The 25,221-nt window shown below is 49.7% G+C and overlaps 4 protein-coding genes across 5 annotated transcripts; 2 read left to right on the top strand and 2 right to left on the bottom strand.

Annotated features, from left to right (window-relative positions):
* Positions 1–6,958: 6,958 nt before the first annotated feature.
* LOC117842592 (beta-amylase) lies at positions 6,959–9,575 on the bottom strand. The gene is made up of 5 exons (XM_034723075.2): positions 9,214–9,575; positions 9,059–9,130; positions 8,569–8,967; positions 7,531–8,430; positions 6,959–7,457 (listed from the first exon to the last, which is right to left on the bottom strand). The coding sequence occupies exons 1-5, from the start codon at positions 9,397–9,399 to the stop codon at positions 7,251–7,253; spliced, it is 1,764 nt and encodes a 587-aa protein (XP_034578966.1). The 5' UTR covers positions 9,400–9,575; the 3' UTR covers positions 6,959–7,250.
* A 1,191-nt stretch (positions 9,576–10,766) lies between these two features.
* LOC117845338 (transcription factor ILR3) lies at positions 10,767–13,826 on the top strand. Of its 2 annotated transcripts, none has more exons than XM_034726347.2 (5): positions 10,767–11,107; positions 12,307–12,369; positions 12,468–12,545; positions 12,662–12,824; positions 13,336–13,826. In XM_034726347.2, the coding sequence occupies exons 1-5, from the start codon at positions 10,923–10,925 to the stop codon at positions 13,612–13,614; spliced, it is 768 nt and encodes a 255-aa protein (XP_034582238.1). In that variant the 5' UTR covers positions 10,767–10,922; the 3' UTR covers positions 13,615–13,826. The 2 variants fall into 2 exon arrangements, with proteins under 2 accessions (XP_034582238.1, XP_034582239.1); XM_034726348.2 differs by having other exon boundaries at positions 10,768–11,107; positions 12,310–12,369.
* Positions 13,827–14,418: 592 nt separating this feature from the next.
* LOC117845898 (blue copper protein 1a) lies at positions 14,419–15,467 on the bottom strand. Its single transcript, XM_034726974.2, has 2 exons — positions 15,136–15,467; positions 14,419–14,979 (listed from the first exon to the last, which is right to left on the bottom strand). The coding sequence occupies exons 1-2, from the start codon at positions 15,446–15,448 to the stop codon at positions 14,606–14,608; spliced, it is 687 nt and encodes a 228-aa protein (XP_034582865.1). The 5' UTR covers positions 15,449–15,467; the 3' UTR covers positions 14,419–14,605.
* Positions 15,468–21,157: 5,690 nt separating this feature from the next.
* LOC117845218 (cysteine-rich receptor-like protein kinase 10) lies at positions 21,158–25,186 on the top strand. The gene is made up of 7 exons (XM_034726179.2): positions 21,158–22,253; positions 23,108–23,245; positions 23,361–23,488; positions 23,801–24,008; positions 24,088–24,325; positions 24,426–24,576; positions 24,685–25,186. Exons 1-7 carry the CDS (start codon positions 21,419–21,421, stop codon positions 24,970–24,972), a joined length of 1,986 nt encoding a protein of 661 aa, XP_034582070.1. The 5' UTR covers positions 21,158–21,418; the 3' UTR covers positions 24,973–25,186.
* The last annotated feature ends 35 nt before the right edge of the window (positions 25,187–25,221 follow it).

Here is a 25,221-nt window from a genome sequence, read left to right as displayed (position 1 = left end):
GTACCTATACGTAGGTACGTACCTGCATGATATAGCACATGTAGAGCATATGAACATGCCACGTACCTGCATGGTATTTGGGGTGGTAAAAGTATTTGAACCCACCGCCGTGAGTGGTCCGGAGGATTTGGGGCGGATGCCTAGGTACGTACCTACATGGTATATTTCATTTCATGCTTTTTATTTTATTTATTTTTGGTAAGGATTCATGCCTGTTAGTTTCCCATGTCCTTTATGAATTTATTCAGCTATATGTCTACTGGTTTGCCGTGTTCAGTCTGAAATTGGTATCCGCAAAATAAACAACCATGCGTGCACTCTTTGTGTTTCATGGCCCGATCTATTGCTTTGGCTCACAGCTGGCAGCCCGACGATGATATTCCTTTCTTGCGGCTGGCCATGGAACGGATTCCGTTGTAGGTACCTGCCGTGTGAGGGCGCGTAACAGAAATTTGTTGCGGCCTGGATGCTCGTTCACTGCCGCAACCTGTTCCAGGTTCAAACCGAGCCTCAAATGATTCAGTCCTTCATACGTTTATCCGTGTTTCAGCTCAAAAGATTTCCATCTGTTGCACAATATTTGTGCGGCAAGTGCATGCTAATCTATGTAAGAAAGGCGCAACATGTTTAACACAGCGGTATGCTTATAGTATATCATATAACAAGTATGAGCACACACATATGTTTTCCAACGGCAAATTAATGGTACTATTTTTCTCAGGAAATACTACAAATGTTTTTATATTTTGATGAAGAAAATAGTAAGGCTTTGATATCTTTTGGGCCTTTTGGGCTTCCGGTTGAGCCTGCCGTCTTCTCGACCAGCCCAGCCAGAGTGGCGGCCTGTCGAGATCCCGGCCGGCCGGCCGGTCGGTGGTTTTCCCGTCACCTGAAGAGGTGAGAGTGAAACCCTACCGACCTCCGAAACGATATCATTTCCCGCTGGTGGATCATGGATGCTCGTCGGGTCGCCTCGTCACGTCAGCGAGGCCCCGCGCCATTAACGGCCGAAAGCGAGGTCGCCGGTAGTCTGGAAGGTCAGTGCTTTCCCCGCCACGATCAAGCGCAAACACGTAACTCCCTCGATCGGTATCCCCGGGCGTTCGGATTGCGTCTTGATGCCATGATAGTAACGATCCGGGGGACAGGGACCGTAACCCCCCCATCAGGTCCCGTGCCTATCCGGCTCCAGTGGCCTGTACGAATCGGACTCGGCTCCTTGGCATGTTAACACAGAGGCACACGATTAAAGATGGGGATGGTTGCTCCATGGAGCGAACCGCACTCGCCCCATCGATCCATATGCAGTATCTTGGATCGAACCGCACCATCCCCATCTTTACACACGATGGATTCTCGCGCGTACGTGTTCAGTGTTCCAACACAAAGCGGAACCGAATTTGAGGTGAAAGTGTGAAATGACCATTGAAACGCGAGAACTTGTTGGGAGAAACCATTCGGTTTGGGCGTCTCAAACGGCCAGCCCCTGCGGGTTGCACAGTCCACGTCCTTGAACACGGGGCATAAATTATGACGAATACGAAACGTTTGATTTCGGCACGTTCGCAATAGCCGTTCCCCAATCATGCCGTGGTGCCGTTCAATTCGTGCCGTCCCGACAGCTTGTCTTGGTCGAGTAATCAATGGGAAAAACTGCAATGCAAGCGTACCACACACAGTCCAGTGAACACACTCGCTAGTTGTTCAGTCACGTCTCCCTGACGCAGCACGTACAGTTTCTCATCAGCGTCGTGACAGTCGCATTATTTTCTGTTGCTCCGGTGCACCGGGCCGGAATGCGTGCACGTCTCCATTAGATGCTCCTACAGTCCTACTAGGCTACAATCTACTCGCGCACCTGCGTGCGTCACTGGCCATGTCTTGTGTGTTGCGAGCTCGCAGCTGAAGGAACGAAACCAAACGCTGCTTCTACCCGAATATCCACTCGATCTTGCCGATCACCCCGTCGGTGACAGCCGGAGGTACGTCGCCGCCGGCAGCCGGGGCATCCGACGCCGTTGGGCCGCGTGTTGCGGAGCATCTGGTTGTACCGGACCGGTCGTGCACTCGTACCTGCTTAGCGCGATCTCGCACGCCACCTCTCGATCCCCTCCCTCCCTCCATTCACAACTAGAAAACTAATCTTCCATCCAACTTCTTTTATTCCGGTTGACTTTGAACTCAGGATTAAAATACCTTTAGTCCCAGGTCAAAAATGAGGTACCAAAATGACATCGATGGGAGGGACTTTAGTCCCAGTTATAAAGATCTGGCACTGACGCCCTCCCTTTTGTCCCGATTGGAAATTCCAACCGGGACAAAAGACAACCGGGGCAAAAGGGGCCTTTAGTCCCTGTTGGTGGCTCCAATCGGGACAAAAGGCCCTCCCACACGCCCCTCCCTCTCCACATTAATATCTCTCCTCTCTCCCCTTTTCCTTCCATCGGCGCCTCCTATCTCCTCCTTCTCCTCCTCTCGCGCATGCGCCCCCTCCCCTTCCCCCTCTGCTCGCCCCTCACTGGCAGTGAGGAGCGGCAGCGGGGCGAGGGCGGGTGGTGGCGCAGAGCGGGCGGAGGCGTGTGGCGGCGGGCGCGGGTGAAACGGGGCGGAGCGGAGGCGGGTGGCGGCACGGGTGACGGAGTTGAGGACGGGCAGCCGGCAAGCGTGGGGCGCATGCGGCTTTTTTTAATTTTTTTCAAAATTTTTTAGTCCCGATTAGTAACACCAACCGAAACTAAAGGGGGTCTTTAGTCCCTAGTGGATGACCCAGGACTAAAGGACCCCCCTTTTGTCTCAAAATTTAATCCTGGTTGGGCATTAGAGAGATATGGCCCTTACCAACCGGGACTAATGCTCAGTTCTCTAGCAGTGACCCGGTGCTCAGCGCCTGCCTCACGAGCTCCTCGAGTGCGCTCATGGCCACCTCGGGCTCCGTATGAGGAAAAGCTGCGGCTGCTCGCTCATCTTGGCTCGAACGCCGAGAATCGCGCCTCCTGTTCTGTGCTGGGTGGTCAAGAGGAGCGGATTGGATACCTTGCGCTAGGACTGAAGATGGGGAAGGAGCTTCGCGATTCAGGTCGGAAGCATGGCGGCGGCAGTGGCGGATGACGGCAGGAAGTAAGGAAGGCATACCAAATCAAGACTCATTTTGAAATATTCGGATCGCGATCCAGAAGAAGAGGGTTCTTTGGAAAACAACGGGGGCTATATGCAAATAATCGGATTGCGATTTTAATGACGGGTTATATGTATAGTTTAGGGATCCATTTGTAAATATTCGGATTGCGATTATTATTCGTGATCCAAACCAGGGGGCTATTTGAAACTATCAGGGGCTGTTCTGCAAAAGCTTCGGTGCCGGTGGCAGTGGCATCCGGCGATGCTGTTATGCCACCCCCCGAGCTCTGCTAGCCTTGCCACCGCGCGTCTCGCGCTCCCCAACTTCGATTTCGCGCTCCCAGACGCTTCCTCCGGCCCACAGCGCGCCCCACCTCCGGCGGGCATATCTCCCACGGCAGCGCCGGCGATGGCGCGTGCTGGTGTCTATAGCTCGCCAGTAGCCAGATACAGTTAGGGTCGCATCCATGGAGCTCTCCGAGGTGACGCTCGTGCCACGGACGGCGATAGCGTGGGCTGGCGACGTCTGTTCCACAAGAAAGAGAAGAGGTACTGCACCAATCTTCCTCCATCAACTACTTGACTCCATTTTTTTAAATGAACCAGCTAGGAGAGCTGATGATTATATTAAAAAGAAAGGAGTTTCAGACCGGAAAGATACAAGAAAAGAAAAAGGAAAGAAAAATAAAATAGACTCGTCCGGTTGGATTGGGACATCAACGCGGATAGCCACACAACTAAAAACTGCCACACCTGACCGGTTAGATTGGGACATCAATGAGGCCTCACCACTCCGCTCGCCATGGCGGCACCCACCAACATCCACGCTCATAATTCGCTGAAACCTCTCGGCGTGGTCCGGCCTCAATAGGATAGAAGCGAACTGCACCGCACCGAGAAAGCCACCGCCATGCAGGACCCTCTGCTGTAGTGCAGCTGCAACACCACACTCCACCTGATAGAGTGATACCACCGAATTCGGACCTCTCGCAAGCTGTCTCGCAGTCGCCACGACGATAACACAACGCGCAGGGGCCTCGCCACATCCGCCGTTGAACTCCACTCATTCTCGTCGCCTCAAAGAAACACCACGCGTGGGGGTCTCGCCACGCCCACCTTAGTACTCGACATCACGGATCCGTTTCTTTTGTCACTGTCAAAGTGGTGAGCAATGTTGCCCCGTTCCACAAGATCTCCGTCGATCAGACAAGCCAGCACCGCAGGTCGACTTCGCCTTGTTCCTTCACCCACGCAAAAGCCTCCGCCGCCATATCAGCAAGCTAGAGAAGTTGCTTGCACCATCTTCCGACGATGTACCGCACCGGGTAGCCCATCCAAGCTGAGCAACCCGCCGCGGTCCGCTGCAAGCCTAGTTGTCCCACGATGCTGTTGCCGCAAGCGCCGTCCTCCGATGCAGTCCCATGCTGCATTGACTGTTGCCAAGCAACGCCAGCCACCATGGTCCGCTGCAAGCGGCCAAGACTGACAACCATGCGACAACCCCTGGCCGCCACCATAAATGCGATCGCCTCCACATGGCCTCGGCAACACCTGTTCAGCTTGCCATGTGGTGGAATTGTCGCCACTGGCTACGGCTGTCCATGACTAATGGACCAGGAATGCCATCGATCGAGATGGGTCTCTAGAGACGACGCTTCCAAGGAGAGAACGACGCCAATGGCGCCGCCGTCGCTCATCCAGAATTTGAACATGATTTTCACCTAGGGGATCCCGTGCAGCAGGGTTGTTGCCCAGAAATGACACCCCCAATGGGGAGAACAATGCCCTAGGACATCGCCGTCATCTCCATCAGCAAGAAATGCCAGCGAAAGCTTTTGCCAGGAGCATCCCAACCCCTACACGCTCATGGTTCGGCACTCTCGACCACATTCACGGCAGACCATCCGGGGCGACGTAGCCGCCACACCTCCTCGCACCATGCCGCCGTACCTCCACCTCCGCTCACTCGCTGGAAGTCATCCTCCTCGCACCGCGCCCTGCGCCGCCCCGCGCGCGGCCTGCGTGTAGTGCCTCCTCCGCGCCGCTGTCCTCCGCACTGGAGCCACCTCCGCCCCGTGCAGCGCCTCCTCCACATAGGTGCCATCTCCGCGCCGTCGTCGTCCGCACTGGCGCCCCTCCACGCTGCTATTCTCCACGAGCCTTCGCCAGCCGCCGCACCTCCTCCGTGTCTCCTCCTCCGGCGCTTCCTTCGCATCTCCTCCATGTCTCCTCCTCCTGGCGCCCCCTTCGCGTCCCCTTCCCCGTCGGGCCGCCGTCGCCGTGCGCGGTCTATTTGCCCCTCGTTGGGGCCGTCGCTACGCCTGCCGTCCTACACCCGGACCGTCGCTGTCCTCCACCCGGACAGTTGCCCGGGGTGCCCGTCCAGCCGCAGGTCGCTAGCGCCGCAAACCGCAGCTTGGACCCAGCGCCGGCGGCATCGACCGCGGACCGCACCGCCTCCACCACGGTCTTCCGCATCTCTGACTCCGTGTACCCAGGCCCTTCTCGTCGGCCCTGTACTGCCACTTCTTCGGGCACGTGCCGACCTTGTCCCAGTCCCCCTCGAAGTCTCACCACGCTGCCTGTCGCTTGCCTAAAGGGTCGGGGGCGGTGGATCCGGTGGCGGGAAGGCCGGATCCGTCCATAGCAGGGCCGGATTCGAGCCGCTGCCGCTCCGGTGCACCGCCCGGCCAAGGCCACCTAGCGCCGTCCTGCCCCGGCGCAGAAGGCCCATACCGGCTGGTCTGCCCCACCGCCGTCGTCCTCGGGAGCCGGACAGGCTTCCGACGACCCCTCCGACGGCGGCGAGGTGGGCACGAGAGGCGGGGGGGGGGGGGGGGGTTGACGGCGGCGACTGGGGCGCTGCCCGTGTCGCTCCCCCCGGGAGCGACACGGGGGCGGGGTGATCATACCAATATTCCATGATGCCAATGTCATCCAATTTGGATGCCAATCTTTGAATTTCAATTGTCATCCGGGCAGCTCTTGTTTGATCCTTTTATCTCTGAACTTTCTTATGCTTGTTCATGGACCATTGGTGGATCAGTGATAGCAGTAATCCTGCATGGGTTACTTTTGCTACGGTAGGCATGAACGCAGATGCCATGTTGACAAAGTCATGGTAATTCTCAGCGACAACTTGAGATTTTGTTTTTGTAAACAAGTAGCAGTTGAATTGTTGAAATGTTTTCATGGGAAATATCAGTTTTTGTTCCTGTTAAAGTTAGCAGCTGAACCATTGAAATCCTACTTTTGGATTCGAAGTGATTTGGCTATGTGGCAAAAAAATTCAGTAAGCAACAATACATTCAGCACAGCATCAGAGATTGCCACCTCGACCTGTAATTCCGTTTGTATCTCTTGTTGGAGGAGAGTACTCTTGAGATACACAACTGACAACTACGGATAACCAACGAATCTTCAGAAAATATTTCAGACAGCCTATCTGCCTATACTAAATTTGGACAGCGAACCCCTATAGAAAATTTTCTATATCTTTGATTTTCTTTTGAGGAATTTATGTCTTTGATGATTGATCAAAGTCATGGTTGACTCAGAAGATGACGCCCATGTTAAAAAGACCAGTCTGTTTGCTGAAATGGGCTTGAACGGGATGGTAATAAGCCCAAGGTCGAATGACTTGCGATCAGGTCGGAGTTCATTTTCCTGACGCTCTCGCCAGGAGCTCGTCCGACAGCCGGAGGCACGTCACCGCGCCGGCGCCGGAGCGATCGACGCCGTTGGGACGCCGGTTTGTTTGCACCTGCTAGGTTGAGCTTTCCGTGAATTTTGTTATAACCTGCTGAGCATCATGGCCTCACGGGGGCAAGAAAGCATAATCTTTCCAAAACATAGTTTCCGTGAATTATCTGCGATGGAAAATCACCATCTCATCCTTTCTCCCAGTTGTACTTCTTTTTTCGAGACCATGGAATTTTGTTTCCAAAACACAGTTCTCGTCAGTATCACATTTCTGGTCTTCCGATGCATCGATCGAACAGGAAGCGTGTACAATCTGCGTCACCGGCTGTCCGGCCATGTCATGCTGGGGACAAGTTCAACGGACCGTGCCCAACAGTGCTGACAAGAGGGATGGAGGAGGCGGCCTCTGAGTTTAATCTGATCCTAGTATCCTACCCGAATATCCACTCGATCTTGCCGAGCACCCAGTCGATGGCCTCCGCGAGCCCGCCGCCGACGCTCATGTCGGTCTCCGGGTCGAACGGGAGAGCCGGCGCCGGCGCCGTGGCCTCCAGCAGCCGCTCCATGGGTATCTCCGGCGACGACCGCTCCAGAGGCCTCATGGGCCTGCCGTACCGGGCCGGATCCGGACAGTAATCCTGCACCACAGACGACGGGGTCAGCGACGGCTCGGCCCAGTTTTCTTAGCTAAATGGGCCCGAATGCCTTTACCAGGTCGGCGTGCATCTTCCTGACGAAGGTCCTGAAGACCCGGAAGTTGTTGCCCGCCAGGAGCTCGTCCGACAGCCGGAGGTACGTCACCGCCGCGACCCTTCGCGTCGGCGGCTCGCCGGCGCCGGCACCGGGGCGCCGGACGCCGTTGGGCCGCGCGTTGCGGAGCATCTGGTTGTACCCGCTCCGGTCGTACCGGGTCAGCGCGTTCTCGCACGCCACCTCGATCCCCTCCCTCCACCCGGCGCTCAGCGCCTGCCGCACGAGCTCCTCGGGCGCGCTCATGGCCGCCTTGGGCTGCTCCGAGTCCCGCATCTCCGCGCAGGTGAAGTTCAGTATCGCGCCGTCGTGCCGTGCGAGGACGCGCGCGATCGGGCCGTACCCGTCGCGGCCGGGGAGGTTGTAGTAGCCGGCGGCGAGCTCCGCGGCGTGGCTCGGGTGCCTGTACCACCAGTGGATCCCCGACACCTTGGCGGCGAGCTTGACCTCGCACCCCAGGAAGGCCCTGTTGGCCTCGTCCAGGACCCTGTCCCCGTGCTCGAGCAGCCGGCTGGAGTACCACGTCAGGAAGAACCTCCCCTGCTCGGTAAGGTAGGTGCCTACCTCCGCCGCGAAGAACCCCGTGTCCTCCGGCGTGTCGTTGACCTCCCCGGCGTTGACGGGGAGCTCCCATTCGGGGTGCCCGGCCGCCGTCGCCGCCGCCTTGAAATCCGCCGCCAGGTACTTGTCGTAGCACTGGAACTGCCCGATGCCGGGGAACACCCAGCCCTGGATCTCCGGGTAGGACGGGTACCTGAGCTCCCCTGCAGGGCCGAGCCCGACCTCGATGTCGACGATCAGGCCAGAGTCCAGGAAGTCCACCATGTTCACCCTGAAGCTCTTCATGAAATCGGCGTACAGCTGGTGCCATCAAACAATGCACGCATTGATTGATTATTAGTAACCTGAATTTCCTTTCATTCAGCAATGTTTCGCCATCTGCAAATTGGTGTTCGTGGAAGCAGCTGACATGATCAGAGAAGTTGCACGCGCACATACTTGGATGGCCGTCCTGCCATGGAACAGGGGCTGGTCGTCGACGCCGATGGTGAGGTACTCCCGGTTCCTCTCCCCGATCGGGCTCGTGTAGAACACGTCGGGGTCTTCCTCGCCGACCTCCCGCACCCACCGCGGGATCGGGATGCTGACGGCGTCGCCGACGTTGCCGCCGCACGCGTGGAACGACATAATGGCCTGCAGCTTGAGCCCCTCGGCCTGCACGATCCCGAACAGCTCCCGGTATGCGCGCCACTCGTAGCGCGCCGGGCCGGCGCCCTCCACGATGCCCCACCACACGTCCACCATGACGCCGTCGACGCCGGCGGCCCGCAGCCGCCGCAGCTGTGCCCGGAGCCCCGCCGCGTCCTCCAGCTCGTTCTCGGTGGTCACCACCTCCAGCTGCCACGCATAGTTCGTCGTGTTCATGGGCATGTATACATGCGATCAATCAAGCTTGAAAAATGGCACGAGCATTGATGCGTGTGCTTACAGGGAGCATGACGTAGACCGGGACGTAGTTGGCGAGCATCGTCGTCTCATCGTCGTCGAACAATGGCGGAGGCTGCCATGAGCAACGGCAACCAATGTCAGCGAACAAGCTCGAGCCGAACTGTACACGTTGCGCGTGCATGCTAGTAGAGGTACCTGTTGCACCGGAGACGTTTCCGCGGACTCAGCGGTAATGGCGCGGAGAGGAGCGGAGGCAACCGTCCTCCGTGCGACGGCGACCACCGGTGGCGGAGGAAGCGCAGGGGATGACGCCGCCACGCAGCTCCGGCATGCCGTCCATTGCTGGGGCTTGACCTGCGACGACGGCGAGCTCCCGAGCATGATGTCTGACTCTGCGGTTCTCGATCGACGTTTGGTGGCTTTGGCGTGCCGGACTATATGCGTGGCCGTCGTTGGCGCGCAATCCAATCTGTTCCGTTTCGGCAAGGTGGAGCAGGGGAAGAAGAGCCCTGGCCTGCTGCTGGTGTCCGGGAAGGGTGTGGTTCGTGTGAGCCGCAGGTTTCTCAGGAGGATTTTCGCCTTGTTTTCTTTTTCGTGGTTAATGTTGGGTCCGGCGACCGGGAACGTGCCAGATGAGATGAGAGACTTGCGGTTGTCTGTTCTTTCGTTTTTGGCTCCGTGCGGACAGCGCCAGCAACGGTGTGGATTCAACGGGAAACCAAAATCTACACTTTATCAAAGATTGCTTTATTCGCGAGCAAGGAAATGCAACGGGAAACCAAAAGCAGATAGTTCGATTGCCAGTACTAGATACATGTAGTGACTTTGCCAAACTTCAAGTTTGCCATCCTAGTCTTCTGTACGAATTCATAGGAGGTGTGAGTGTGAGCGTTTGCATTTATATTGTGTGTTTATGTGTTTTTTTTAAAAAAATATCAGCATCCCAGCAACTTACTAAGTACCCATGTAGGTGCAGCCTTTTAGCCGATCAAGATCAACAGATGTAATATCTTGGACAGTTGCAAACAAGTAAATATAAAATATATTTTCCTCCGTTGTTTTCACAATGATTATTCTCTTTTAGCGAAGACGAAAGATGTAACTTGCCAGCTATATAGTTGGAACTTGGAAGCAAACACTTCAGAAATGCTTAGACCGGATTGTCTTCATGCTTCGTTTCTTAGATGCAAGTTGGATACAAGATGCTAAACTTTAGCAGGGTTATATCGGATATTCGAATGCTAATTGAAGGACTAAACATGAGCTAATTACAAAACTAATTACATAGATGGAGTCTAATTCGCGAGACGAATCTATTAAGACTAATTAATCCATCATTAGCAAATGGTTATTGTAGCACCACATTGTCAAATCACGGACTAATTAGATTTAATAGATTCGTATCGTGAATTAGACTCCATCTGTGCAATTAGTGTTGTAATTAGACTATGTTTAATACTCCTAATTAGTATCAAATATCCGATGTGACAGGTGCTAAAGTTTATCCTAAGATGAAAAATGTTACCTGATATATTTCCATTGTGCTCGACGGTTTGGACTTTAGACTAGACTAGAGGAAAAAAGAAGTTTAAGTTCAGCACATTAGGCCCATAAGTATTGCCGCACCCTTCCAACAAGTTCCAAGCCTCCTACCACATACATTCGGCCCACCAGCCTACGGCCCATAAAATCCGTACTCGTGAACCTCGTGCTCACTCGTCGTCCCACTCCGCTGAGCTCACAATCCTTATCTCGGCGGCCGAGCCCACGACCGCTTCCTCCCCCCAGTCGGCCAGTCCCCACCGCCCACCGCCTCTGACTCCGAATCCCCCCAATTCCGGACGCGACCGCGGAACCCTAGCCTCCTCCGGCCATCTGCCGCCCGGCCCCGGCGATCCCCCGCCATGGCCTCCCCGGAGGGTACCACGTGGGTCTTCGACTGCCCCCTCATGGACGACCTCGCCGTCGCCGCCGACTTCGCCGCCGCTCCCGCGGGGGGATTCTTCTGGTCGGCCGCGCCACCGATGCAGCCGCTGGCGGTGCAGGCGCCGATGCAGGCCGTCGCCGCCGCGCCAGCTCCCAACCCCTGGTAATTGCCGGCGTACGGTCTCGATTCGGGCTCGGGCGTGGCGGGGGCTGGATGGATGGATGCCCGGGTTTGGTTACATTTGGTGCGATTTGTTGCCGTGGCGTCTATAGATTGTCTTTTCTTTAGTACATTTACATCATTACATGGATCGTGGTGTAATTGTTGCCACCAGCAGTTCGGTCGGAATTGGGTGAAGCGCCTGAGCGGTGGGATTTGGACCATGTACTAGGGATCTTGCACGCGCAACAGGACATGTACAAGTAGTTACACGGGGCCTTTCGTGCTCGCAATTTACTATCTGTGTGGGATGGGTGGCCTCCATGTTGGTTCTTCTGGTGCGGTTTGTTAGAGGACTGAAGAAATGGTTAATGCAGGACCTTTAAGTAGTATACAGTGGAAAGTAGTATTCACATCTTATGGTGTTTAGATGGTGAGAAGGGTGTGTCTAGGATATAGATAGTGTTAGGGCTCTTCATCTATCCTAGATGCATATGTATTTACCTTTGATCACCCGTTGGTGTCAGCTTGCAGTATGCAAAATCAATTTATGAAACGTACAGACCCCAATTCTGCAATGAACTTGTGGCTGCTCCTCTATTGTTGGACCTTTATGTGACTACTGACTAGGTGCTGCTGCTACCCCTGTTCACTGGGAAGAGTAGATAAAACTTTGTTTGGTCAAATTTTTTTGGATTGAAAACGTACGACTCTCTATGTTCATCTGGCAGTCTACAGAAAAGGCTTGCAAACATGGAATCTGCACTTAACTTTTCCAAATTGAATCCCTCATATATGTGTACAGAGGAAATGTAAGCTGATTGGTGCTGAGGATTATTATTTTGTGAGTGACTTTTGACAGCTCTGTTTCTTTTGTGGATGTCATTCTGTCTGATTGTAGTTTGGTCTTTAGTAGATAAGCTAAAAAGATATGATGTTTAGTTGTGATTTTTTGAGGTATCAGGTTGCCTGCATGAAACAGCTATTGTGTGTTGTCTGAGATAGATTCTTCTTTTTTCCAAGGTATTTCATCTGATATAGTTGTGGTGTTAATGTCCCAATTTGTGAACTTTTATTATTAAATATTGTTGTAAATCTGCCTAAGTATTTTATTTCCAATGGTAATATTGTTTGTTTTGTGCTTCTTATTCTGGTGCATTATCTGGATATTCGGCATCCTAACTGCAGCTTTTCAATCTTAGCAGTGTGGAAATCAGTGGCTCTGTGGACTGTGATCAGGGAAAAGAACAGCCAACAAATAAGCGGTTTGTATCTTTGTTCTTTGTATTCTGTATTTCAGCCATACGTTTTTAGTTTTTTGTTCCTATTATCGTTGAATGTTTCTATGGAAAAAATATTCCAGTCCTAGGTCAGAAAGTACTGCACAACCAAGCACAAAAGCATGCAGGGAGAAAATTAGAAGGGACAAGCTGAATGAGAGGTATATTCCATGGATATGAGACGTATTGTATTTCAATATATAGTTTAGTCTGCTTTTCTCAGTCACATAATTGTATTTGTTAACTATAATTGTACTTATGGTATTCTTTTTGTTAGATTCCTTGAATTGGGTGCTATCTTGGAGCCAGGGAAGACTCCTAAAATGGACAAATCAGCTATATTGAATGATGCTATTCGTGCGGTAGGAGAATTGCGTAGCGAAGCACAAAAGCTGAAGGATTCAAATGAGAGTCTTCAAGAGAAGATCAAAGAGTTGAAGGTCTGTCCCGTTTCATATGGCCAAGTTATTTATGGTGCTGATCAGATGGGAGATGGCTTGTTGTGTGATGCTATGTGTTGTTTAGGCACTTCATATTGTTTCATTTTCTTGATTTATGATCCCCTTTTCCATTTGGTCAAACTTTTATCTAGATTTAACTCATCCAGTCAAATAACAACGGAATATTTCTGACGAAATTATTTGTACACTTGTTACTCTCTCTGCAGTCTTTTTGCGGTCTTACATGTTTCCTGTTGCTGGCAGTAGCAAGTTTATATCCGCATAATACATTTTTCTTTAATGGCTAAAACTCTGGGATTCATAGGCTTCTAAACTTGTCCGTTAACTCTTTACTTTGTGGTGTACACTTATTTGCTTGGATACATGTTTTTTTTATAAATTATCCAGAGGTGTATGATTAAGCATGTCGTTTACTGCAAAAGGTTTTGGCATTTTATTTTGAAGGCAATTACCTGAAAAAATTTCACCCTCAATTACCTTGATTTTGCAGGCTGAGAAGAATGAGCTGCGGGATGAGAAGCAAAGGCTGAAGGCTGAGAAAGAGAGCCTGGAGCAGCAGATCAAGTTCCTGAACTCCCGCCCAAGCCTGGTACCACACCCTCCTGTGATCCCAGCCTCTGCCTTCAACACTCCCAAAGGGCCGCCGGCTGCCGGTCACAAGCTGATGATGCCTGTGATCGGCTACCCTGGGTTCCCGATGTGGCAGTTCATGCCACCTTCTGATGTGGACACCTCGAATGACCCTAAGTCTTGCCCTCCTGTCGCATAAGCAAGCTAAATCTTAGTGGAAAGAGGTGATACCGCCCTCCATCGATTCAAAGTCTAGCTCGGTCCGCAGTGCTGTCGGTGTAGTTGACTCGAGGGAAGATTATGTGTGTGTCAGGTGGACAGGTGGTGACATGGGTGATCTGATGACACCGTTGTATATTATATGGTAAATAAACTCCGTGACTTCAAGTAAATGAGAATTATGTCATAGAAGTATCGCCTTGTTTGCCGTATAACCCCGCGATTGGTTAGGTTATTGCTATTGCCCGGTGCCTCTTGGTTCTTGGATAGAGGTCGTCCCGTGTTACTCACACGTGTAAACTAATGGCTCATGTAGGCTGTAGTGGAAAGCATGATGGATGTGCATTGCATGCTTGGCGCTTGCCGTGTTAGTTACAACGTGCTCACCTCTTATCAAGACGTGCTCACCGTTCCTCCATGTTCCTGTGGCTGAAATATATTGGCTGTCAATCTTCCGTCTCTCTGATTAAGAAAGATAATTGTATTTGTACAAGAAATGGAAGCTATTCAACTTGTATTTTTTGAGGAATCACTCTGCCATTAATGTCGCCAATTCTATGAAAAATAGTACTCCCTCCGTTCCAAATTATAGGTCGTTTTAACTTTTTTAGATTCATAGATATTATTATGCATCTATACACACACTATATCTAGATGCATAATAATATCTATGAACCTAGAAAAGCCAAAACGACTTACAATATGGAACGGAGGGAGTACATGATATTGTGTGCTGTACTGTTGTACGATAGTTGAGGTAAAATACCTATTTACACCCTGTCACTGAAGAAACAACCAATGCCAGCCTCAAAATGGAATTATGAAGAAATAAATGTCACAATTTACACCCATGTATCGAATATAAATACACAGAAATAAGTAAAAAAAGAAGCAGCAGAAAGGAATAGTTAAACACAACCCCAGAATACGCAAAACTACACAACGTGCATGCAACTACGCACGTCGCTAGCTTAGGCGACCAAGGCGACGAAAGCAGCAATCGCCAGGCCGGCCACCGCCGCCGCGGGCTGCTGATACCGCGGCGCGCCGCTCGGCGCGCCCACCAGAGAATTCCCGGCGGCCGGCCCCGGCGCGAAGGCGTCGGCCGGGGGCGCGTTGAGCGGAGCCTGCGCGGCGCCGTAGGGCACGGTGGTGATCTTGACGTGCATGGTGCCGTTGAGGCAGTGGCGCGGGATGCCGCAGATGAAGTAGCGGGTCCCCGCGGCGGTGAGCTCGAAGGCGGTGTCGCCGCCGGAGTGGGTGGAGATGGGGCTCCCCGGGTTGCATGCGGCGTAGTCCTCCTCCGTCACCTCCAGCACGTTGTGGTACGGCATGTACTTGAACTCTGCCATATGTTAACGCACGCACGCGTGCAATCTTGTTAGCAAGCTATGGGATGCAATTGTTCATTGATTCTTCACCGAGCTGGTGATCTATTGGTCGATTGATTGGCATGCATGGATGGAGAATAGAAGTAGCTAGCTAGGCAGCAGGCACGCACCTATGGTGTCGCCGACCACGAACGTCTTGTCGGTGGTCCACTTGTCGTAGTCGATGTAGGTGTCCCACAGGTCGGAGCCACCCACCGTGTAGTTCGTCGCCACCGCCGTCGCGGCCAACGCCGCGAACGCCACGGCGGCGAGCAGAGCTCCGGAGCTGGCCTTCTTCATGTCCGCAAGTCGTGGAGCGAATAACGTCACTGCTTCAGGTCGCGATATACCTTTTCGCACTGCGATCGGAGGTCTGAATATGCGATATACTCCGTATTGCCACAGCAAGGTAGGAGTGTATATATAAGAGGAGCTATAGAACATGCGCGCGCAAAGAGTTTTTTCTCTCTCTCGCTTTGTTAAACTGGAAATTGGAAAAGTGTTTGTGGCCGACCATGAAACAGAAACGCACGCATGTGTAGCAGAGCAGGGAGAAGAGACCGACTGGTTCGTAGAGAATCTGGCGGGTGCTTTCAGTTGAATTTTCGAATTAATCTGGAACCGATCGCCATGATTAAATGTACATTGCACCTGAGGCGTAAGCGTAAGCTAGCTTTCGATCGGGTGGCAAGGTCAATGCAAGGCTTAGATATTGTTTATGGTTTGACCTACGAGAACCACAAGTGTGATCTCCGTTTCCCCTCGATTCGGTGCCGGCGATTTGATTAACCGGGGGAGCATCGTGCACTACGTGAGCACGACTACAGAAGGTCCACTGATCGCATCTGTCCGGACCGGCAGATGGAGTTCGTGCCTCGCATGATCTTTAACTGCCTTTTTCTTTTTTTTTTCAGATTAATTTCGGTTCTGTTGCGCGCATAATGCATGGAATGTCCTGCTGGCCGACGTCAGCCTCAAACTGACACTCTGGATTTGTGGTATCGTTCGCCCTCGTTCTTCTAGAACCACCGGTACATCTCGAGCTGGTTGGCAACTTGCTGCTAAACTCGAGGAGGGCAGTGAGCAGGAGCAGCAGTCGCCACGGCATAGGCCTCCTAGTGGGGCGGGAGCCAATAGGGATTTCGGGTCGGGTTCTTGCATGGAGGTTCGTTTGTATAGGTAGTTGCGGGTTTAGAGGTCAGCAGGTCGGGACGGGGTGGTACGGGGTGGGTTAGAACACCCACGCCTGCAAACAGGGCACCTAGACGGTCACGGGGGCAGAGGCTCACGGTCACGAGGGCGTTCAGGACGGGCGCAAGGATGGGGGAGCAAGAAGAAGCAACCCCGCCGCTGGCCGCCGGCACCACCGCCCCTCCTGTGCGAGGTCCTCCTCCGGCAGTCACGGATCCAGGTACGCATCTCCCCTTCCAATCCCCTCCTCAATCTTCTTTGCATCACCCCTTCACCTTCTTCTTCTTACCAGATGCCCAGATCTGCGGGGAAGTGCCGCCGCCGCTACCGCTCCTGCCGCCGTCGCTCCTGCCGACGCCGTCGGCGAGAGATTCCTTTGAAAGATCAAGGTGCTCTTCCCTTTCCTCTCCGAGAGATCCCTTCTTGCGTGCTTTGGAGCAGACCCAAAAGGGGCTCCCGTGCTAGTGGCGGCATCTTCAGAATGTTAGCTGCTTCACACGATTAGAGAAGTAATCTTCAAAAGAAGGATATTAGATGGCACCTAAAATGAGCACCCTTCCTAGTAGTCCTATAGGTTTCGTGATACATTCAACATAATTAGTTAAACTTTGAATAAGGAAAGATGGCATGACACTGACCAAAACAAACAAAGAATGGTTGAATTCACAAAATAACAAACAAAATGGGGAGATAAATCATACTTCAGTCTTGCCCAGGTTATGCAATCTTCAAATCTTTCACAGTGCTCCCTGTGCATGGTTGTGTTGCTAATAGTGTTCGACACTATTAGCAAGATCATTGCTGCTGAATGGTGCCATAACCTTCTGGTACTAGTGAGATGCCAAATGAATGGTGTCGTAGCCTTCTGCTTACAAGGTTATTTTGGACTACCAATTCGTGTGTGATGCCAGGAAAGAGGGAAGCTATTTGCCTTCATGCTGTTCATACCTGTTTGTATCTTCTTTTTCTTCAATGTATTGTTATTCATATGTATGATATTGCTACTGATTATCATTCATGCCTTTTTGAAACAGATGTCTTCTCATCGGTTAGAGGCCTCTGGAACTAGTGAGAGCACCAGCAATAGTTCCTCGCAAACACCAAATAGAAGGGCACCAGTCTGAGAGTATTATGAGCCAAATTTGGTCGAGAAAGATGGTGTCCTAAAAGTAAATTGCAAGTACTGTGGAACAAAGTTGACCGCGAACAGGAAATCAGGTACAAACAACCTTCGAACTCACATTGCAGAGCATTGCCCCACAGTTCCTAGTGATGATAGGAACAAATTTGTTGCTACAATGAAGAAAAAGCCTGTAGATGGTTCATTCACCTTTAATTAGCACAGAAGTCATGACTTGATGATTGCATGGTGTGTTAGAGCTGATGTAGCATTCAATAAGTTTGATGATGAAGGCTTTGAGTCTTGGATGGAGTCATTGCAACCCGCATTTAGATGCATAGGGCGACAAATGATTCGTAATGAATATGTTGCTAAGTTTGAGAGAGCAAAGATAGAATTACAAAGTAAACTTCAGAGTCTTAACTCTCGCATATGCTTCACATCTGATCTTTGGACATCAAACCAAAAGTTGGGGTATATTTGTGTCACAGCTCACTATATTGGCCCTGATTTTGTTTTGAAGAAAAAAGATAATTGCATTTAAAGATATGAAGTATCCACATGCGGGTGTAGCTATTGAGGAAGCCATTACAACTATTCTGGCAGATTATGGTATCAAAGAGAAGATATTTACCATCACACTCAACAATGCAGCAAATAAAAAGGCAGCTTGTGATCTTTTGCAAGAAAGCGGAAAGTCTGACATGTTATTTGATGGTGAGCATCTTCTTGTTAGATGTTGTGCTCATATACTCAATATTTTTGTCCAATATGGTATGAACATTGTTAGTGATGTGTTAGAGTTGATAAGAGACCTAATTAGGCACATTAACTCATCACCATGGCGTATCTAGGATTTCAATGAGATAGCTCAAAGGGAATGTGTTGCTGCAAAGGCTGGTTTAGTCCTTGATGTTCCCAACCATTGGAACTCAATCAATGCCATGATTATGGAGGCAGTAAAGTACAAGATTGTCTTGAAGCGATATGCCCAAACAAATCAGCAATCATTTCCAACTGAAGATGAGTTTAGCAAAGTTGAGTGCATTGGTGAGTTCCTTGGAGTTTTTGAAGAAACTACCAGGGCATTCTTAGCTGATAGATACGCTACTTTGTATCCATCAAATTCTAAATAGTCCAGAATGGTACAAGGATGAGGTTATTGTAGATTTGGCAAAAGCAATGGAGAGGAAATTTGATTAGTAGTGGAATGGAAATTACAATATAGTCCTTGTTATTTGCAGCATACTTGATCCAAGAACAAAAGTTGACTTCTTAGACTTCTTTTATGAGAAGGTATGCAAGAACTTTATTGACATTGACTTGAGCAAAAATCTGGCTAAAGAGTGGCTTTGCAAGTATTTCAGAAAGTATGAAGAGGTTATTAGACAAAATGATACAAATGTAGTATCACAAACCGGTGCGTCCAGGAGCATGGTGACCCGTTCTCCAGTGCTAGTTCTTGGAAAAAGAAGACTAGAACAAGAATTTGCTGAATATAGGTATCAGAGGAGAGGGACTTGGATTGAAAAATCAGAACTTGATGCATGTCTAGATGAACCACCAGTGAGAACAGATGAAAATTTTGAAATTCTGACTTAGTGAAAGACAAACTCCAACAAGTACCCTGTGCTGTCAGCGATGGCACGTGATTTCTTAGCAATTCCACTCATCATCGTTTCTTCTAAATCAGCATTCAGCTTGAGTGGTCAGATCCTTAGTGACAATCAAAGCTCAATGACGCCAGAAACTCTTGAAGCTTTGGTCTGTTGCAAAGATTGGCTGTACAAGTATCCCGCCAATGAAGGTAATTTTTACTAACTGAGGTTTCTGAGCTGAGCTGCATCCAGATTTTTTTTCTTTTCAACATGTTAGTATGTTACTGTCACCTGACATAATGATGTTTCTATCATTGTGTACATTTCAGGAGGGGGAGTTCGAAGAAGCTCAAATGGTTCTTAAAGGTACACAAACAATGTCCTGTGCTGTCTTTAAGATAACTTTTTTTGCATATCATGGTTTACTATTGCATATGTAACTGACAACAATATGTAACTTCAGTAGCTCAAGATTTGATGATATATTCGGCCTATTGGTACTTCCCATCCATTTATTGAACTGAACATGTAAGCATTCAGATTGCTAATTGCTAACTGACAGCAATATTTTCCTTCCATTTTTTCAGATTGCTGATTGAAGATTGCACAAATTTGGATGTTTACTTATGTGTGTGCTATGCCGTACTGTCATGTGTCTTCCAAGCATGTTAACCTGATGGGATCATCTTTGTGCATGCGTGTTTGTTTCCAGCACCATTGTTTACTGCCTTCAGCTGGAAAGATGTTGCTGCATGCCAAGCAACCATCTTGGCATAACCGTGACTTGCCATGGACCCATGCATCAAGCAAGCAAGGAAGGAGGCAGGAAGATGCATGCAGCAGCATCATCTCCATGCAGCAATGCTGTACTGTCATCATGACAAATTCAGTCCAATGGCTCTGTTTGTGCATGCGTTGCATCGTGCCTCTGCATGCGTTGCTGACTCTGTAACCCACCGCATACGGTGGGGCGGGACGGGTTGGGTAGACAAGTTAGGGGATGTTTGAATCCCAGCTAAACTTTAGCCCCTATCACATCGAATGTTTGAACACTAATTAGGAGTATTAAACATAGGTTAATTACAAAACTAATTTCACAACCCCTAGGCTAAATCACGAGACGAATCTATTAAACCTAATTAGTCCATGATTTGATAATATGGTGCTACAGTAAACATTTGCTAATGATGGATTAATTAGGTTTAATAGATTCGTCTTGCGATTTAGTCCAGGGGTTCTGCAATTAGTTTTGTAATTAGCTCATATTTAGTCCTTCTAATTAGGACCCGAATATCCGATATGACACGGACTAACTTTAGCTTAGGATCCAAACACCCCCTCGGATACATGGAGCCGGATGTGTCAGAATTGCCTATTGTGGGTAGGGGCGGGCGTGGGGCGGGTAATCCCCCCACCTACACGGCAAGTTGGCATTTCGCAACACGGCAATGGCTGCTGACAGGTTCATCGCCCCGATGCAGACGCCTTGTTGACCCAGGCCGGCCGGCAACGCCTGCAGGTCGGCCCCGGCGGGCAGTTGAGGTGTGGATGTGGAGCTGTGGACCTACGACCTTGAACATCGAACGCACATACAGAAACAACACTTTACAAGTAAGTACGCGCTACGTGTAAAATACTACCGGCCCTTACTACGACCTGACTGATGACCTTTCTTTTATCTTGTGTCAACTTGCAGCTGCAGTAGTCCCCGCGACTGAAACTGAACAAACCACCAGCTGCATGCGCCGTGGTCTTTCCAAGTCACAAGCTGTACGATGTCGACGGGTCTGGGGCCTCTGGGCTTGTTTAATCGATATCCAGCGACCCTCAGTCAACGCGGGGCCGATTGAGTCCATTTGCTTATTTTCAGCACATGTAATATTTAGATACTAATTAGCAGTATTAAACATAGATTATTTATAAAATCTATTATACAAATGGAGGCTAAACGGTAGGACGAATCTATTAAGCCTAATTAATTCATCATTAGAAAATATTTACTGTAGCAACACATTATCAAATCATGAACTAATTAGATTTAATAGATTCTAGATTTAATAGATTCGTCTCGTCGTTTAACCTCCACTTATGTAATAGGTTTTGTAAATAATCTACGTTTAATATTCCTAATTAATATCTAAACATTACCGGTACTAAAAATAAGCAAAAATAACCCAACGTCTCCTCCGGTCAGGTTTAATTTCTGCGAAACCTGCCGCGGCGCAACTCGCATTATGCTCTTTCCGTCGTCGTCCTCTTTTGGAATTCGCGTGTTCCCTGTCGTCCAAAGGAAACGCATCGATTGGCCATGTCGCGAGCCACTTGCCATGGCCACCCACCCACCTGCTATGCAATGATACAATCGTACCACCATGCAATATCCTGTTGAGCTCCTCTGATTCGTCAAGTTTCCATCTGCTGCATGCAACAAGTAGCTTGCTGCAATAATCTCACAAATTCTTCCGCCCGCGCCGCGCCGGCTGCTCCGCTCGCGGGCGCCGCGCCATGCCGCGCGTTCCTGTAGTCGACCTAGCGGCGCTCGCGCTGGTGATGGTCATCCCCTACGCCGCAGCGCAACCATGGGCGGTCTGCGACGGCCAGAGCGGCAACTACTCGGCGGGCAGCACCTACGCCGACAACCTCCTCCGCCTCGTCTCCGTGCTCCGCGCCAACGCCTCCACCTCGCCCGCCCTCTTCGCGACCGGCTCCACCACCGCCAACGCCGCCGCCGCCGTGTACGGCCTCATGCTCTGCCGCGGCGACCTCAGCTCGTCCGACTGCTTAGACTGCGGCACCCGCGCCTGGCAGGACGTGCAGAGTGTCTGCAACCGCACCCGCGACGCCGCGCTCGTCTACAACCAGTGCTACGTCCGCGTCGCCGGCACCGACTTCCTCGCCTCCGCCGACAACACCGGCCAGAATTACCTCATCAGCGGCCAGAGCATCAGCCGCGGCGTCGACGTCTCCGCCTACGACGCCGCGGTCACGCGCCTGCTCAACGCGACGGCGCGGTACGCTATGGGGCAGTCGCCGAAGCTCTTCGCGACGGGGCAGCTGGTGGGGCTGGACCCGAAGGTCCCCAACATCTGGTCCATGGCGCAGTGCGCGTCAGACCTGTCGCCGGAGCTGTGCCGGAGGTGCCTGGACGACCTGGTGGCACGCTGGTGGAAGGTGTTCCCGCTCAACGGGACTGGCGCCAGGATCGCCGGGTCGCGGTGCAACCTGAGGTTCGAGCTGGGACGTCCGTTCTACACTGGCAGCCCGATGGTGAAGCTGCAGATGAACGGCGAGGCGGCCGCTCCAGCGCCGTCAACGGATGTTGTGCCGGCCACTGCTGGAGGTCACTACCAAATCCTTACTTTCAAATCCCGTTTGAAGCACCAGCTAAATTTTAGCTCGCTAGATCCAAATAGGATCCAGCTAAACACAGCTAAATTGGCTAAAAGATCAAATTGTCCCTCACCTTTCTCGGAAGAGAAAGTTTTAAAGTGGGAGGGAAGGATAGAATATGAAAAAAATCTCTTCAACTAGCATTTAGCTAGTGGATCTAAGTACCCTTAGCTAAACTTTATTAGTTGGGTGGATCCAACGTGGTCTTATATATCTACTTGGTTAATTTGTTTATAAAAAAACAGATTTATACGCATAAAAAAAAGAGAGAAGAGAGTGCCTGTACGGGAGTGAGTGCTTTAATCCTCTTGGTTTTTCCTAAAAAAGAAGAGACAAACTCACAAAAGAAAAACAAAATAGTAACAAATCTCACTTTATAGAGAGAGAAATCTACCTCAAGCACACGTAAGTTGCATTTATCAGCCAGTTCAAACAAAAAGTTTATATTAATAGGGAAAGATGAACAATTCATTTGTATTTCGACAAATCCTGCTGTCCAGCGAATGTTTTCAACACCGCTTGTAATTAAAAAATCCCTTAAATTGGGCAAATTGCACTACTGTGTGCCTACTACTGTACCACACACCACTGCATCTGGGAATTTCTGAGGTAAACAATCATTTCATTTTATTCACTGAGCAACATCATCACAATCATGAGCTAAGATACATAGCAACAACCCCCCCCCCCCCCAAAAAAAAAAAATTAATAAAATAAAATAAAATAAAATAAAATAAAATAAAAGATTGACACATGTAGTGCCGGAGGAATAACTTGAACTATTTTTTTTTGACAAAATCCCAGGTAAAAACAATTCAGCTGGCAAACTTCTTGGAATTATATTGCCAATAGTGTTTGTCGCTGTAGTAGCTGCGATAACCCTTTATATCTGGAATGTGAGTAAGAAGAGAAGGTCCCTAGGAACAAAGCTTCCCCACCGAAGTAAGTCCTCTGTATAGTCTGGCATGAAGCTATATACTTTTCATTCTTTAGCATTACCATTTCCTTTGGGGTAAATTTGGCACTATCAGTAATTGAATCGATGGAAAATTACCAGCACATACAGTTGAGGACTTAGAGAGCATCAAGTCAACATTGTTATCTCTGTCATCACTGCAAGTAGCAACAAATTACTTTGATGAAAGCAGCAAACTTGGCGAAGGGGGATTTGGTGCAGTTTATAAGGTAATGATGACAGTGTGACACCCTTTTCAATAAATAATAGCTCCTTTGCAAAATTGCAGCAATTTTTTATGTAAAAAAATCGACGTTATTGTTGTACAATGTACATCATACAGTTGATCTAAACCAACAAGGATGATCAAAATATGACGTAAAACATAAATAGCGACAGCATGGATTTAGTACTCAAGTTCGTTTTTTAAAGGCAGTACTCAATTATTGTGAATTATAATATGTGAAGCTTTTAAAACTTTTCAGCGCTGTATATTCCATTAATTGAATTAACATCATGGAAGAGATAATAACTTTATGCAGGGAGATCTTTCTGGACAAGAAGTAGCCGTGAAGAGGCTGTCAAAGGGTTCAAATCAGGGGCTAGAAGAACTAAGAAATGAGCTAGTTTTGGTGGCCAAACTTCATCACAAGAATCTCGTCCGATTGGAGGGTTTCTGCTTAGAAGAGGGAGAGAGATTGCTCGTCTACGAGTACATGGCAAACAAAAGCCTTGACACCATTCTTTTTGGTACTAGAAATCTTCCAAGAATCTACATACTAACATCTCTGAATTTTCATTAACCTTGAAATTCTGATTCGTCTGTTAGACCCTGAAGAAAAAAGACGGCTCGATTGGAGGAAACGATTCAACATAATAGAAGGAATTGCTCGAGGACTACAGTATCTTCATGAAGACTCTCAGAAGAAAATTGTCCACCGTGACATGAAAGCAAGCAATGTCTTGCTGGATGCGGACATGAACCCTAAGATTGGTGACTTCGGCCTAGCCAGGCTCTTCGAGCAAGACCAGACACGAGATGTGACGAACCGCATCGTCGGGACATTGTAATCAATTATTGTCAATCTGTTAATCATTCAGTTTAGTCTTCCATTCAGACACATAATGGCCTCTAACTGAACATGGTGCTGATTCTTCTCATTGCAGTGGCTACATGTCTCCTGAGTACGTGATGCGTGGACAGTACTCCACGAAATCGGATGTGTTCAGTTTCGGTATCCTTGTTATAGAGATCATAACGGGGCAGAGAAACACCGGACATTACTTCCATGAGCAAAACGAAGACATTATAAGCATCGTGAGTACTCGGCAATAAACACTCTCTCTTGCATGTAACAGTAACTGCATATTGCTAGATTGTATAGTTGTTTAATTTATTCTGAACAACCCATGAAACCGATGCTAGGTATGGAGGCATTGGTCTGAGGGAACAATTGCAGAGATGATAGATGATTCCCTAGGGAGGAACTACTCAGAGACTGAGGTGCTAAAATGCGTCAATATTGGTCTGTTGTGCCTTCAGCAGAATCCCGTGGACCGGCCTACGATGTCGGATGTCATGGTGATGCTCAACGGTGATGCTACCAGTTCACTGCCTCCTGCTGCGAGACCAACATTTTTCTTGGATCCAAGCTCAGGTACCTCAGGTTACTCTTATGCTTCCGGTACCGTTTCATATCCTTCCGCCAGCTAAGGCTTAAGACACGGCCTTTGTGGAGAGAGACATATTGTTGCCTGTTTGTTTCTTGTTGTATAGTAGTTCAGACTTCAGAGAAACTGGTGCAGTTCGTTCACCGCGAAGTGTAGTTTGTGCTTCTTTTTACCGAGTTCTCAAAAAGAAAGTTTCTTGTTACTGGTGCTGCTTCAAGCTTTTAGAAAAGTATATGAAAAATCCTTGTTTTGGGTCATTGCTGTACAGTGTAATAAGATGACGTATTGTTGG

Source organism: Setaria viridis, chromosome 2, assembly GCF_005286985.2.
Source record: "Setaria viridis chromosome 2, Setaria_viridis_v4.0, whole genome shotgun sequence".
Lineage (NCBI taxonomy): Eukaryota > Viridiplantae > Streptophyta > Magnoliopsida > Poales > Poaceae > Setaria > Setaria viridis.
This window is presented reverse-complemented; position numbering and strand designations above follow the sequence as displayed.

What these genes read in the sequence shown, in the direction of transcription:
- LOC117845218 (XM_034726179.2), top strand. Translation starts at nt 21,419, where the DNA reads ATGCCGCGCGTTCCTGTAGTCGACCTAGCGGCGCTCGCGCTGGTGATG. An exon ending in CCTTGACACCATTCTTTTTG is followed by an intron (nt 24,009 to 24,087) that starts GTACTAGAAATC and finishes TTCGTCTGTTAG; the next exon opens with ACCCTGAAGAAAAAAGACGG. An exon ending in ACGAAGACATTATAAGCATC is followed by an intron (nt 24,577 to 24,684) that starts GTGAGTACTCGG and finishes AACCGATGCTAG; the next exon opens with GTATGGAGGCATTGGTCTGA.
- LOC117842592 (XM_034723075.2), bottom strand. Translation starts at nt 9,399, where the DNA reads ATGCTCGGGAGCTCGCCGTCGTCGCAGGTCAAGCCCCAGCAATGGACG. An exon ending in AAACGTCTCCGGTGCAACAG is followed by an intron (nt 9,131 to 9,213) that starts GTACCTCTACTA and finishes TGCTCATGGCAG; the next exon opens with CCTCCGCCATTGTTCGACGA. An exon ending in ATGGCAGGACGGCCATCCAA is followed by an intron (nt 8,431 to 8,568) that starts GTATGTGCGCGT and finishes TGATGGCACCAG; the next exon opens with CTGTACGCCGATTTCATGAA.
- LOC117845338 (XM_034726347.2), top strand. Translation starts at nt 10,923, where the DNA reads ATGGCCTCCCCGGAGGGTACCACGTGGGTCTTCGACTGCCCCCTCATG. An exon ending in GCGCCAGCTCCCAACCCCTG is followed by an intron (nt 11,108 to 12,306) that starts GTAATTGCCGGC and finishes TTTCAATCTTAG; the next exon opens with CAGTGTGGAAATCAGTGGCT. An exon ending in AGGGACAAGCTGAATGAGAG is followed by an intron (nt 12,546 to 12,661) that starts GTATATTCCATG and finishes TCTTTTTGTTAG; the next exon opens with ATTCCTTGAATTGGGTGCTA.
- LOC117845898 (XM_034726974.2), bottom strand. Translation starts at nt 15,448, where the DNA reads ATGTTCTATAGCTCCTCTTATATATACACTCCTACCTTGCTGTGGCAA. An exon ending in CGTGGTCGGCGACACCATAG is followed by an intron (nt 14,980 to 15,135) that starts GTGCGTGCCTGC and finishes AACATATGGCAG; the next exon opens with AGTTCAAGTACATGCCGTAC.